General features: G+C 42.2%; 1 protein-coding gene across 14 annotated transcripts in view; it reads left to right on the top strand.

Moving 5' to 3' along the window:
- DEPDC5 (DEP domain containing 5, GATOR1 subcomplex subunit) overlaps nucleotides 1-15,373 on the top strand; it is a 65,824-nt gene that overhangs the window by 26,438 nt on the left and 24,013 nt on the right. For 9 of the 14 annotated variants that reach the window (XM_075898020.1, XM_075898018.1, XM_075898019.1 and 6 more), the window contains 8 exons: nucleotides 1,646-1,743; nucleotides 5,081-5,146; nucleotides 6,676-6,859; nucleotides 8,602-8,762; nucleotides 9,410-9,527; nucleotides 9,672-9,839; nucleotides 11,160-11,379; nucleotides 12,695-12,828. In XM_075898020.1, the coding sequence (XP_075754135.1) occupies nucleotides 1,646-1,743; nucleotides 5,081-5,146; nucleotides 6,676-6,859; nucleotides 8,602-8,762; nucleotides 9,410-9,527; nucleotides 9,672-9,839; nucleotides 11,160-11,379; nucleotides 12,695-12,828 (1,149 nt within the window). The remainder of the gene's footprint in view (nucleotides 1-1,645; nucleotides 1,744-5,080; nucleotides 5,147-6,675; nucleotides 6,860-8,601; nucleotides 8,763-9,409; nucleotides 9,528-9,671; nucleotides 9,840-11,159; nucleotides 11,380-12,694; nucleotides 12,829-15,373) is intronic. The other 5 variants (XM_014574781.3, XM_014574775.3, XM_014574774.3 and 2 more) reach the window with 3 other exon arrangements.

Genomic DNA, 15,373 nt, shown 5'->3' with positions numbered 1-15,373 from the left:
CTAGCTGCTTCCCCCCAGCAGACCAGGGAAACGCGAAGCTAGCGCCCCTTCCCCAGCAGACCAGGGAGACACGGAGCGGCTTTTCTCAGCAGACACCTCAGCTTGAGAATAAAGGACTGAGGGAAGTGAGGTGTGGGAGAATAAAACTGAGCTCTGGAGAAATGTTTGGCTAGAGTTTCCCCTACAATATGTACCAGTTCCGACTTACATACAAATTCAACTTAAGAACAAACCTACAGTCCCTATCTTGTACGTAACCTGGGGACTGCCTGTAGTTACCTGGGTAGCAGTTGACAGTCCCCAGAAAAAATGGCTACCTATTCTTAAAGCTTTTCTGTTTACCTACACACCTAATTCAATGCACCAAACTACTGTACTGTATATTGGGAATTTTATACAGACCTGCAGAATCAGCATGTTCTGCTCACAACTGGGGGCAATCTGCAGTAAATCATTCAGTATTTACTATGCATAGAATGGAAGCTAGTCTAGGTTTAGTGATGGGTTTGTCTGCTGAGCTTCACAGTTGCACTCCTCACACCAACCTATATCCTTACTCACTTTTTATCTACATCTGCTAACAAGATCTTTATTTTCTGTATTCGCGTTTCTCATTTTTTTTCTTGTTACATTTTTTTAATGGTTAATATACTTCAAAATTGTCTCTAACGTAATCTCTTTCCTCAATCACTAACTTGAATGGGTCTTTTTCCTTCTAAGAATTAGTTTCTCTTATGTCTTTGTTAAAGTCCTTATTGTTCCCCCTTCATCTCGTCTGACATTAACTTTTACATTTTGCTGCTCCGTCACATCATTTCAAGCCCTAACTGTGATGTACTCTCTCCTCCTTTTTTGGTTTCCTCTCCTTTTTCTATTTCTAGTACAGGGGTTTTTCACTTTCCAATTTTAAGCAGTTTTTCAGAAAGTCACACTGGTCCCTTTTCCTTGCAGTTTTCTTTTCCAAACAAGTTTTAGTCTCACCTTTGACTAATGATGTCTTTTAAATTCTCTCCTCTTCTCCCACTCATGGTGAATTTGAATGTTCGCTCTCATTATACAATGCTCACCAAGTTTTAGTTCCCAAATTTTGCTTTTTAAAAAAGAAATCTATACACACTGCATGATACTTCATAAAAAGCCTCTCCTTTTATATGTTAAATTATTATTACTAAGCTCATGCTTTCCGACTTTCACATTCTCAGTTGGTTCCTCCTTATTGAACATGAATAGGTCTATGATAGATTTGAGTGTGCTTGGAAATTCCATTTTTTTTAAAGTTGGGCCTGTGCATTCCATGGGAATCTTCTTCATCCTTTTTAGCTGTCTGTTGTCCAGTGGATGCATTAGGTAGTTTGTCATCTGTGAAATCCATCATTCTGTGAGAATACAGTACTGGTCGCTACTAGAGATCAGGTACCAAATTGTATTGACCAATTTTTGCATTGGTCCAGAATCTCCTAAGATCCCTCCAAGGTCAGTCCTGATCCCTGTGTGTTTGAATGGAGCATTGATTTCACCAACAGCTGATCTTAGACTCCAGGTTGTTATAGCATCAGAGTTTTGATTTAAACGAGTAGACCCAGCTCTGATTCATTACCAAGAAACAATACTCTCTCTCATTCTGCCAGCATTTTGTTCTCTCCAGGCACATCACTTCTCGTCATCCAGGTGACAGCATCTCCTTCCTGAATTTCAGTGGAATGGATGAGTTTACAAGCAACTTGGTCAGCAGTAATGGTTCAGGTAATAAGGTACCAGTCAACAGAGCAGGCTTGGGGATTTTAGGTAGAAGTACGAAAAGACTGGGGATATGAATCTATAGGAGGAAGCCATGTAAGCAGATAGCAGTGGCAAAATAATAGCCTGGAACCAAGAGCTACAGAGTACAGCTCTTTAATAGCTCTAAAGTAATATACAACTGTACATTGAGCCATTTATGTTCCTATCCCCTTCTATTATTTTGTTTCCACTCCTCTGGTTATATTTTTTGCACTTCCTGGTATTAAAAAAATCCATTTTTTTTATTTGTGCTTAACAAATAAGCTCTTACAGAGTTCCATTGAAAGTAAGGCAATCTGTTCCATTGAATGTATAAAAGCCCTGGTGTCCGGACATGGTGGAGGAGGGAAACAAAAATTTCTGTTTCATTGTGTGCTTTATTGAGCAGTACTATGTTGGGTGTTCTCCTTGTGATAAAGTAAAATGCATCTGAATATGTATTTTAGTAGGAGTTTCTCATTTGAAATGATTCCCTCTTTCTAATAATTCTCAGAATAAAGTCTCTGGTAATTAGTAGTGAGCTACAGCCTTTGAGATAAGTTGCAAATAGGGTTTTGCATTTTGAATAGTAGGTGCTGGGTTGCAGATCCTTTATGGCCTGGAGCCAACAAAACAGCTACACAGATTCCTAACTTTAAGCATGGCACTCCTTGTGTGTAAGATTACTAAATGTGATTAATTGCTTTTTTTTGGATTTGGGCCTGTGTGAACAATTGGATAAAAATCTATAATTAAGGAATGGACTTTTAAACACTAAATTGCAAATTATTAGGAGTGCATTTCTTCTACCGAGACCTCTGTTACTGAAGATTTCAAAAGTTCTTCTGAATCTTTTAAAGGCGGTAAAACAAATTTGCCAAATGAAGCATTTATTTTGCAGTAACCAATACTTTGAAAAGCTAGGCCATAAACACACATCTGCTATGTAGATGAAACATGATCAGTAGTAGAATTTTCCAACACTTTGAACAGAATATTTAGACTCCCTTTGCTCTCTCCTAATTTCAGATTCATTTTGAATTTTTACCTTTCAATGTATAGTTACGATTTTTGCAATTATTACACACACGTCCCCAGCACATTACAGTGGCTGAGATTATTTGCTAGCAAATTTACTGCCAGTAACACTTTTTGCACCTATAAATGTGTGGAAATCATTACCAGTTAACTAGTCACTGTAAAGTTGTTTCCTCTTCATGTCCTTCTGTGAGTTTCATTTTAACACTATTTTATTATTTTTTTTTTTTTTACTTCCAAATTGATTTCTTATTTTTATTCTGGGAGTTGTTGAATTGCACTTCATATACTTGTATATAATTTGTGCCACGTGTGTGTCTACTTTCTAGCAATAAAAATGTTTTCCTTTTTCAACCATCTTGATTTTAGAAGCTTCAGCATGTTTGTAATGGCCTCTACATGTGATTCTTATGCAAAATTATGTCTGTAGCTACCATTCTTCTTAAAATTCCCTATTAGCATCTCTTCGTAACTGTACTCTCTAATAAGCTGAAGCCACTACTGAATGGCTATGACTCACATAGCCTGTTCTTCCCTTTCCTATTGCATGAATCATCTATGATTTAGAATTGATCTTTCCAACCATGATTTTTTTTTCAGTTAATCATATCAGGGCTTCTTTCTATTGATTACAGAATAGTTCACCCAGGTTTTGCAACATATGCCTCTTTAATAAAAAACATTACACCTACTGTTTATATTGGCAGTCAGCATGTTATTTGTATTGTCCAGCAATGGCAGTTTAGAGAAAACAAGTCTTATTGCATTTTCCTAACTGGATGGCCGACTGTCATTAATGGGTTTGACGCAAGAGTATTGGCAACTTGTCCTTGCATCCTTTTCTGATTTCCTAGCATCATCGTAGAATCAAAAACCCATCTGTTGTTAAAGTAAATTGCTATATAATGTACAAGACATCTGTTTTTTTTCTTGCATTTTCACTCATTGGCTAAAATGGCAGGCTCCAACTTTGAAAATCAGCCCCTGTCAAATATTTAGAACCAGTGCCTAGTATGCGTTCTCCACGCTACCTGAACTCTGAGTTGAGTTAATCTCAGTAGCACTATAGTTAAACACAAAGGTGTCAAATTCTGCAGACAGTTGCATTGGCATAAATCAGTAGTAACCAGGTTTAACTCAATACTAGTTTTGATCAAATCTGGCACAATGGAGAGGAAAATGTGACTCAGTCTGAAAATGCCCACAACAGTTATAATTTTTCCCTCTTGATCTTGGGCATGTTCTCTTCCCTTCCTCCTACCCCCTCCCCTTTTTTGTTAAAATAGTGTAGACAAGTACAGTTGACAAGTTGAAAAATAATGAATGAACGGTCGTATTTTCAGGAACTTGGTTTCTTCTGATATCCACAAATATTTCCCCTGAAAAGTATTTTAGCCATGGTTTGTTTTTACAGAGATACTCTATTGCAATAATTCTTAGAGGGTTATCACTTTCCAGATTTCCAGCTCAGTAAGTGCCTAGGCAGCTAGATAGAGCTATATTTAGAGCCCTGCAAATCTGGGTTCTTTATGTACATGGATATCCACATCCATGGACGTCAGTGCTGATATCCATGCACTCTTCCACAGATACAGATGCCAATACCTTTTTTGTTTGTTTGTTTTAACCCATGCAGGTCTCTAGCGATACTGGCTGAATCCAAAGAGCCAGCTTCCCCCCCCCCCCCAGAAAGCAATCAGTAGTGCTAATCTGTGTCTAAAACATCAGCACTATCTTGAAATTCCCCATCATATATTCTGTTATTGGACATCTTATTTTCCTCCTTTGCTATATAAATACTTTTAAATTGTTACTAACTTTAACACTCGTTTTCCTCTATACATTATGTATGTATTAGCTCTTCTCACTTTTTTCCTTAACTAAGAAGGAAAAATCTGATCCAAAACATCCCGCATGTTCAAAAAAGTGCCAAAATTAGGAAAGAATGGGTTAGCCTTTCAGGGTGAAATCTAGAGATTAGCAAGATTAAATAATTGAGTAACTCTCAATTATTTTCTATAGCAAGCATTTATAAAGGTGCCCATCACCATGGTATCCTTGTTAGTACTGAACCACTTTATCTGGATTTAGTTTGAATTTAAAGGTGTTTGCTTTATTTATACGTTTTATGTTCTGCAGTGCCCTGACTATCTGGAGATTGGGGAGATGTGTTAGACAATTACACCGAGCTTTTCCGGTTTTTGTCTGAATTTCTCTTGGAAGGAAGAGGAATGAATGTTCATAAATGATCACTTGTAATAAAATACGTGTCTGCTTTTCGCAGGGATGATTTTAAAAACCCAGAACAAAGATTCATTGGAAGATGCTGTTTCCACCTCTCTGGATCCGAGTAAGCGGGAAGGGAGGGCTGGGTAGAAGGCCTGTGTAGGTGAGGGATGGAGTGTGTGCACATAGAGAGGCTCCAGGGTTGGTGAGCAAAGACTTGGGAATCCAGTGAGGCCTGATCTATGCATTAAAAAATTAGACTAGTTGTGGCTGTGTTGCTAAGGGCTATGAAAAATTTCATATCTGAGTGCCATAGTTAGGATGATGGAAGAATTCTTGTGTTATGTTAACTGCCACCTCTCAGAGAGTGTTCCATCTATGTACATAATCTAATCTCTTCTGTTGATGCAATATTAAACTACAGCACTGCAGCTGTAGGTTAGTTATGGCCTGAGTATATGGAAGCAGTGAGGGTTACATTCTGCTTTCCTGTGATTGTCAGTGGCTCTCCATTGAGCCCTAATATATTGTGGCTTTACTTGTTCCTGCCTAAGAATTCATTCTATCAGCGTCATCATTTCTTGAATTCATTCTCTGCACATAATTTTTACATCAAGTGCTGAAGAGGCTGCTGGACTCTTCTAATCTGCCTCTGAACCTTAAAGGTTCTGTGTGGTGCCACCAGGACAATCTAATGAAAACAGAAGGAAGGCAACAGTTTATGTACAAGATACATACATGCCTCCATCTCTTACAAGAGCGAGGGCATGGCTCTGCTTCAGAGAACATTTTGTGCAGCTGTCTGTCATTGTTGCACGGAACTGACACAAATTTCCCCCTTGTTAATGTTAAAATGTTCACGGTAAAATGAAACAACTTTATCCGTGAGATCTCTGCAACAATGATTTGTTTAACTGCAGTCACCCAGAGCTTGTAGGGCAAGTTCACTCAGGTACCCCCTTGACAGTTGGCTGACAGTAGATTGTTTGATGTTGAATTATCTGTGTGTTGAGATCGCTAGACTCTTACACTAATAGCCTAAATTTAGGAGGGAGGGGGTAAAGCAGATTACAAGATACTATTTTTTCCCCTTTGTTCCCATTCTTCTGGCTGTCTTCTATTTTTATAACTGTAGAAATGTTCTCTTTTTGGCTGTTGTATGCTACCTATCCCAGAAACAGGCTTTCATTCTTTCCCTCTCCAACCTCTCCTCTACAATCAACTAGGAGGAGGAGCTGGTCTGATTTGCTTGTCCAGACTTGGAATGTTGATTTTTTTTCTTTATATGTTTAATAATATGAAATTGCACCTGATCTGCAGTAACCTCAGCAGCACAGCAACTATATTTCAGCTCTAGCTTACAATCAACAGATAATTTTAAGGTATTAACTTTGAATCCCATTTGCATGATGGGATTGAATTAGCATGTGCACTGCATTGTTTAACAAACTGTCTTTCTCTCCCTCCCCTTTTTCTCTCTTACTTGCCTTCCTTCCCTCCCCATCCACCCCCTCCCTGGTGACTTTCATATCTTTCACATATTTATTTTACTTTCCTCTCTTCACACATCCTCCTTCTCCCTCCCTGCCCTTAATTTTTCATGTGTGTCCGCACATGCCCCCATTTTCTTCTCCCCATGATGCAACGAGGCAGTTCTGACACTGTCTGCTCCCCCCGTAGTGCCAGGCTTCTGTTGTACAGTTGGGGTGGACTGGAAATCTCTCACTACTCCCGCATGCCTTCCACTGACCACGGACTACTTCCCAGACCGCCAGAGCTTGCAAAATGACTACACTGAGGGCTGCTATGATCTGCTCCCAGAAGCTGACATTGACAGGTTTGTGCCAACACTTCCTCCAGTACAATCTCTTGCACTGAACCAAGAGATTCCAGGTAATCCCAAGCAGGGATAATGTGGTAGAATATGAACATGGAGGGACTTTCATATGGTAGTGAGAATAGAGTTGCCAAGGTGGTTAGCAGTGGAATACGTAGACTTTCTTTGTAGATTGCAGCTTTGCACCTTTCCAACTGGTAATATCGATCGGTTTTGCCTCCATGTTAAGTTTTGAAATTTAGTTTGGGGACAAAACTTGGCAGGGCTGTTCATTTTAAAAGACTTTCCTCCCCTCCTCTCCATAATTTTTGTGATAAATGCCCTGATATCCTGAATATCTATTTTATTTTATTTTTAAATTAACTACTCTGCCATATTTCCAGAGATGCTTTGTTGGGAGAAATTTGGAAGGAAAATCTCCTTGGTGTGATAAACCAAAAGACACTCTGCAATTCTCTTGCAGCTGTGCAGTAGCTACCCGATAACAGGGTCACTCTTCCCAAAACCATGCATCTTCCTTTTAGCATCACTGAAACTTCCCACATACTGTGAAGCTTCAGAACAGAGCTATGATGGCTAATTTCCTATTAGGGAAGACGGAGACAATTCACCAATGAGATATTGAAAACTTACACATGTAGGTATAATAAATGGCAGTACTGAAGTAAATCTGCTTGGAGATATGGCTGCCACTCTAAGAGCTTGATGTCGATGATGAGAAGAAGCAGGGGATAAGGCTGTTGGCTGTAGCACAGCACTTGGCATGAGGGCATCTGGGTTTTATTCTCTGGGCTTTGATAGCAAGTGACAATGATGAACCAATCTTTGATTGGCTTCGTACCTTAAATTGCTTTTTTCTGAGGTAGGAAAATGTTATCCCCATTTTAAAGGTGTTTGAGTTTTAATTCCTATTGATAAGCTGCTTTGAGACTCTGACAAGCCCAACAGAACAATGTTTCTCAATCAGTGGTACGAGTACCATTAGGGGTACTCGAGAGAAGTCTGGGGGGTACGTCAACACAACTGAAATTTGGGGAAAACTGAATTTTTGTTGTAAGTTTTACGGCGCTTTATTATTTGTCCTTTTTTATACCCAAAAATTTCATCATCAGAAGTGAAGCACAGAGAAGAAATGGGAAATAATTTTGTCATCATCAGCCCATCGGTTACATGCACAACACTTCCTGCACTATGTCTACTGCTGATATTAAGGGGCTATGATTAAGTTGTTTAAACAAATGTGTTGCAATGCTAGAAAAAAATTGTCTCTCTCTGAAAACTGTAGGTACTAGGGGTACTTCTAATTTTGTTTAAGGGGTACTTTTTTTTAAAGGGGTACTTTTATTTAAAAAAAAAAAGTTGAGAAACACTGCTATAGAAGTGTGTATCATTATGAGTATATTTGCTAAATAGTACGAGTGCTGAAAAATACCACTGTCCAAAGTTTAGCTGCTGCTGTTTGTAAATTAATCTTGATGGTCAGACTGACTCTTATTCTAAGTATTTATAAAATGACTAACTTGTTCTTTTTAGGTGGTTTGGTAATAGCCACCCCCCCCGCGCACTGTTGCTAGGAATGATAGAAATGCAGATGTCTTTCATCCTGATCTTGCAAGGCACTAGGCTCCACCTGCACAGATTCTGTTGCAGGAACGAGGCCTCACTTGGGAAAATTGGAAATGAGCAAGTGTGTGGTCAGTCTCTTATGCTGTTTGGTCTTGTGATTAACCTCTGGTGCTCAGGAGAGACGAGGAAGGTGTGCAGATGACAGCCCAACAAGTGTTTGAGGAGTTCATTTGTCAGCGTCTCATGCAAGGATATCAAATCATTGTGCATCCCAAACCACAGAAACCATCTACCGCTGTACCGCCCCCTCTTAGCAGCAGCCCCCTGTACAGTCGAGGTGAGTGTCGCTCACTCTGTAGCCCCTTTTCTCCACAATACATCCTGTCCTGTTTTTCCTTCACTCCCGTCCCCGTTCCCCCAACAGCTTTCGCAGTCCTCTGTCCAGTCCAGAGTGGGCAGCGTTAGCCAGAACTTTGCCTTAAAACCACGGTTCAGCTCATGCAGTTTAATGCCCAGTGTAGATGGGCTCAATATTATGTGAGGGTCATGTGGTCTCCTTTCCCATTTTGGCATCCCAGTCTAAGTACAGGGTTTGTTTTGCAATATCTGTTGATGTCTTTTGGACAAAGTTGAAGTGAGGGGAAGCTTGAAGGAGGGGAATGTGTAAGGCTAGGAACTAGAACTATTACCCTTCATAGGATGGGAAGCAGAGGTGAGACTCACTTGGAAGGGATTAGCTCTAGGAGTGAAGCACAGAGAAGGATGGGAAAGGATGACAAAATTATCAGCCCGTTGGTTACATGCCCAACACTTCCAGTAGCATGTCTTCCTCAAAGAAACGGTATTAAAGTTGTCTCTGAGTTTCTAAGTCATGTTTGGAAGCTTGTTCATGAAATGTTATTGTATTAGTGTAGCTTGTGCAATAAAGCTGTGACTGCTATATTAGGTACACAGAAAGATGTTCTCTTAATATGTTACCTTTAGGCCTTGTGTCACGAAACCTACCTGAGGAGGAAGATCAGTACTGGCTAAGCATGGGCCGCACCTTCCACAAAGTCACCTTAAAAGACAAAATAATTACTGTCACTCGATACCTGCCAAAGTGAGTATCTCTCCAATCAAGTAAGATCTCCAGCAGACTTGCTTTCTCTCCTCTTGCCTGTACTTGCGTTCCGTGCCTTGTAGTACGAGGAAGAGATGCCATTGATCATGCCAGGAATGGTGAGCCTTGCTTTGTCTTTGACAGATATCCATACGAATCTGCTCAGATAAACTATACCTACAGCTTGTGCCCTTCGCACTCTGACTCTGAATTTGTCTCCTGCTGGGTTGAGTTCTCCCACGAGCGTCTGGAAGAGTACAAGTGGAATTACCTAGACCAGTATATCTGCTCTGCTGGCTCTGAAGATTTCAGGTGAGAGATCTCATTTTCCACCGTAATTGCTCTTTGTCCTATTTTTTTTTCCTTTTGACCTACAACTGAACCAAAATTTTTCTCTGTAAAGAGTAGCGCTAGTGACAAGGTTCTTGAGGGAGTGTTTGACCTGCTTTCAGTGATATGCTAATATCAGCTCTGTAACCCTCATTTGAATTTTGCATAGCACCATTTTTCCATTGCCTGGTTTGTGGTGCAAAGTCTCACTCTTAATGGTATTTGTGTTCTGTTTCTTACCCTCCCCCATCCCCTGTGCATGCAAAGAATTATGAGGATGTTTTGCCCCCCTTGGGTGGTTTCTCTGACTTTCTCATTCATTTCTGGATATAATTTAAAATGTTCCTCCTTTAAATGTTCCTCCTTTGCTCAAGTCACAGACTTTACTTGATTCTACTCCCTCCCCTCTGCCTATTTCAGACTGGCCTTCTTTTTGTCCCTTTCTGAGTATCCCCAGAGGCAATGAGTCCCTTTTCCTCTATCCTCTGTCAAATGAGCCAGCCTCCTGGTATCTTTCCATTTCATTGGAGACCTGAAATCCTCTGTGCCTTAGCCTGTATCTCTCAAACTTCTTTTCCTTTGCTTTTTGCTGTAAAACCTTCTTACAGCTAGGGAGGTAAATGGGTAATGGTTACCTGGGTGCAGCCCTCTGCCCATGGTCCACTGTGGACAGAGGGCTGCTTCAGCCCCTCGCTGGCTCCCAGCTGGTGTGAGCTGGGAGTTGGCAGTTTCACATGAAGGGAAGGGCTGCTGGCTCCCAGGCTATGTGAGCTCCCAGGCTGGGAGGCTACAGGCTTGCACTGGATGGAAGTGGCAGCATGGTGGGGAGTGGAGGCTGCTGGCTTCTAGCTTCCCTGGCAGCCCTTTTCCCCCATCTTCCCTACCACTTCCGTTCCACCCCTCCCCTAGTGAGGCCACCAGCTTCCCGCTGGCCCCCATTTAATCAGTTAACCATTTAAACTTATATAAGAACTTAACATTTAACCAATTAAATGGGATTTTACATCCCTAGTTACAACATTGCCTAATGGATTACATTCAAAGTAAAGGTCGACAAGACATGATCAACCTGGAAATTAGATTTTTCTGAACTGTTTCAATGTGCTAGTTGGTAAAATACCTCCCCTGACATTCGTCTGCTGACTGCCCCTTCTCATGTAGATCATTGGATGCTTAATGGCAGAACCATGAGATCCATTCAAACCATGGATGCAATCGAGTATTAACTCCATTAATACACAACTCGTTTGCAGCTGTGACAAATGCTATACCCTGTCTGTCTTCTCTCCACCATTTCTCCAGCCTTATTGAGTCACTGAAATTCTGGAGGACCCGTTTTCTGCTGCTCCCAGCATGTATCAGTGCCACAAAACGCATTACGGAAGGCGAAGCCCACTGTGATGTGTATGGAGACAAGCCTCGCTCTGACGAAGAGGAATGGCAGCTCCTGGATGGCTTCATCCGCTTTGTGGAGGGTTTGAATCGCATTCGTCGGCGCCATCGGTCAGACCGGATGATCAGGGTGAGTCAGTGTTGTAACTAAAACTTCGTAGAGTATGAGGCTGAATTTCTGAAGCACTTCTACCCCTATAGCGAGTTTCTCCATTGTGTAAGCATCACTGTGCTATTGCTATTGGCGGCGTTGCTTTCTGCGCAGAGACAGTCTGCTGCTGAAGGAAGACGTAAGTTGGGAACCACCATCCACTGAAGGACTCTTGCATTGTTTTGTCCTGTGGCAAGGGTGGATATGGGGGCACTGTGCACCCTGCGTCTAAGGGAATGGTGCTCAAAAGATCCCAGTCCTCCATGGAATGGAACAGTTTACTTTTCCTAACTGCGCAGGCTGTGTACTACACTCAACAGCTTGAGCAGAGGAAATCACACTGGTTGGTGGATCCATTGCCTGTAATTGTAATGTGGTGACTCTCAACACTATTAACTATTGCAGAGCTACTCAGCTTTGGAAGCCCTGGAGCCACAACGATACTCGCAGCACATGCCAAGGGCTGCAACTTAATTGTGGTTGCATATAGCTTTTCACACTGCCGGGTGTCAATACAAAGATTAGAGCAAGACTACACAGCATGCAGGCCCCATTTATGTCAGGTCTGCAGATATTAATAAAATGCAATAGTTACCCAATTTCCACCCATCTGACAGCACTCTGAATGAGCAACAACAGTCCAGGAATTTAACTACAAAAATGCATATCAACAGAAGACCATTATATTGACTACTTTTTTTTGTTCTGGCTCCCATCCACAGGCCACATGTTGAGTCCCATGTAAACCCAAACTGCACCGCGAGCTGCAAACAAACAGGGCACAGGCCACGTGCGGCCATGTTGAGTAGCCCTCAACTATTGTATACAAATGTATGAAATTCACCCAAAGAGCCCTGGCCTGCTTAGGGTAGGGAGCCTAATGTATAAGTGAAGGAGGCTGAGTTTAGTAACTTTGCTAATTCGGGGGATCTAGTTATTTTTCCCATCTGAGGTTTTGTCTGCAAGGGAGAAATTGACCTGCAAACCTGTTTCAGAATAACTCACCTGTGTGGAGATACTGTTCTGGAATAAATTCTGAAATAATTACTCCATTTTGTGCGCACAGTAGTTCTTCCAGAACAAAGTCACTTTTGTTTTGGAAAAGTGTCCCAAAGGGAAGCTCTTCTCGAATGGCTATTTCAGTCAGTGTCCCCATGTAGAGATGTCCTCGCTCTACTTGTTAGGTGCTGTCTCTAAAGTATTACCACTGATTATAAGGTGTGACTTTATTGTTATTCTGCTGAGCCTTGGAGGCCTTGACTCCTATTGTCCTCTCCTGTTTTGTTTTTCCTAGAAAGGGGCTGCTATGAAAGGCTTGCAGATGTCTGGCCCAATCTCTGCTCACTCTCTGGAGCCTTCTGGGCCTCCTGTTGGGAAGAAGGGAACCTCAGCCCTCTCAGCCCTGTTGGAAATGGAAGCCAGTCAGAAGTGAGTCTGAACACTCAACTTAATACACGCTCTTATCACAGAGCACCTACCTGGCCTGGGCTCATGGCATTGGGGAATTAATCATCAAACATAGGGAGCCCCTCAGATTTTGCTCCCTGAGAAGTGACAATGGTGAGGAAATGCCACGCTTTTCAGTGGGATGGGCATGGTTATGTCTATACAGATGCCAGGGTAGGGGAGAGGTAAGATTCTATTAGTAACCCTCAAAGAGATCATCACCGTGGCATCTTAGTGCCTGACACATGAGATGTGTTTGTGCCCCTTGATAGGGGCAGCAATACTGGCTCTGCCCCAAACGAATTCCCTATCCATTGGGAGAAAAATGAGGGAAGTGGGTTGGAGGGGTAAGAAGTGGCTAAAAAGTCTTGGCTACACCAGGCTCTGTAGGATGACCATCTCTGGCACTAGCAGTTCAGAGGGAAGGAACTCCATGGTGGGGATCCTTCGATCCAGCTGGCAGGATAGAACACCTAACTCTGCTTTTCATAGAATTGTTCATAAAGCGTTTGGGGGATGCGCTTTGTAGAGTCCAGTAATATAGTGTTAACATCCCTGAGTTAGAACACCAGCAGGTCTCAACTACACTCCCAAAAGGCGTCCATATTCAGGCTTGCTTATGTCCCTAGTGAGAGCGTAGCTCAAGGATGTTTCCTTTCCATTTCTGTTCTGAGAGCATCAGACATCATATGGGAATGTGTGTGATGTGTTAAGGAAAAGCCAATAGGAAGGCTGTGCCAGTCTCAGTGCAAACAAAACTATTTCCAGACCCTTGCTGAGGACACCCTGCTCCCAGTCTGGTTGTACTCATCGACAACTGACAGACGTAGCTCCTCGGATGTAGTGTGTGGGAGAGAAGCCGTCTGTAAGCGAGCCAGATCCCAAAGTGTAGTGATTTTTATGGATTAAAACTCAGATCTCTAATGACACAATGAGTTTTTTATTTCGACTCTCCTAATTAATACTAATAGATTAATGGGTATACTTAAAATATTCAAAATGTTTTCATTATGAACTGAAACCCCTTCAGAAGAGATGTCAGGAAAGTTACTGCAACACAGGAAGAGAGGGATTTGCCAGTGTTCTTCCAAATTCCACTCTGGTGATCAACACTAGTTCATAGGTGCTGACTTCCGCTTTAGCTGGGATGTGCTCAACCCTCCCCTCCATCTGTCCTGGATCCTGTCCCCATTTCACCCCTTCCCTCCATCATTCACCCTGACTCTTTCTGCCCTGCTCCTATTCCGCCTCTTCCCCCAAGCCTCTTCCCCTTCTCCTCCCCACCCTTCTTCCTGAAGTGCCAGGTTGTTAGCAGGCAGGAGATGCTGGGAGGGGGGAGGAGGAGTTGTTCCTTGGGGTCACAGGCAAGTGAGAGGCACTGGTGGGTAGGGGAGTGAGAGGATGCTTGACTGCTGGTGGGTCATAATTCCCTTCCCCTCATTGGTGCTCTATCCCTGGAGCACCCACAGAGTCTGTACCTTTGCTAGAGTCTGTTCTACTCTTAGTGCTCTGGGTGGATTTGAGAGTAAGTCCCATTATTGCAGACATTCTAACTCCTTGTTAACACCTACTCCTGCTAATCTGTTTTATGCACACACTGGCATGCACCTTTCCACAGGAGGAAAGAATTGATTGAAGTCCTTGACGAGGAGACACCAGCGGGGAGAGGAGTTTTGCAAAACGATTTTTGAAGTCATAGGTCATACAGCATAGGATAGACTGCTGGTTAACTGTTTATGAATGTTAGCTTTATGAGCTACCTTCCCTGTTTATTGGACCAGCTTTAGTGTGTTGCATTTTCTAATGCCAGAATTGTAGCTACACCAATGCAAACCTTCTAGAATAGACAGCTTGTGCTGGTACAGTGCATTTTTCATTGGTACAGCTTAGTAAGTGAGCGATCCTGTTTTAAATCATGCCTGCATTTAAGATTTGAGGGACAGCCTCAAACCTCCCACTTACCCTCTTTCCTCTGTTTTTTGTGTTGGGTTTAGCAATACATTGTGGGGTGGGGGTTTATTTTATGTGAACAACAGTGAATCTTTTCTTGTATCAGAAAAATGTGTGCATCAGTTCATACAGGTTCTGTTGTGACTGAATGTCCATATTTGAGATTCATCAGCTCAGACAGAAATCATCTATAGCAGGGGTCAGCAGCCTTTTTAAACCAAAGAGCCAAACAACATCAAAATTCCTAATAAGTGGAAAACAGAGCCAGTATCAGAATGCCCATTTGCATGACTGAAAATAGACAACTTAAGCATCATGCCAATTATCAATAATATTAATAATCGCATGAATGAAACTTTGTACTCATAGACTTCTGCTGCTGCTGGAGGTGCAGTTTGTGGATGTGGGGGTGCAGGAGTGAGGGTTGGGATTTGAGGGGCTCAGGGCAGGAGGTTGGAAAGGGCAGGAGGCAGGGCACCGCACTGGGGTGGGAAAGAGTATCGGGGGGGGGGGGGGATCCTGGGGATGGATTGCCCTACTTGGCCATGGCTGAGCTGCTGCCTCTGGGCAGCAGTGG

Source organism: Pelodiscus sinensis, chromosome 15 (assembly GCF_049634645.1).
Source record: "Pelodiscus sinensis isolate JC-2024 chromosome 15, ASM4963464v1, whole genome shotgun sequence".
Taxonomy (NCBI): domain Eukaryota; kingdom Metazoa; phylum Chordata; order Testudines; family Trionychidae; genus Pelodiscus; species Pelodiscus sinensis.
The sequence above is the reverse complement of the archived record's forward strand: the minus strand, read 5'-3'. Positions and strand labels throughout refer to the sequence as shown.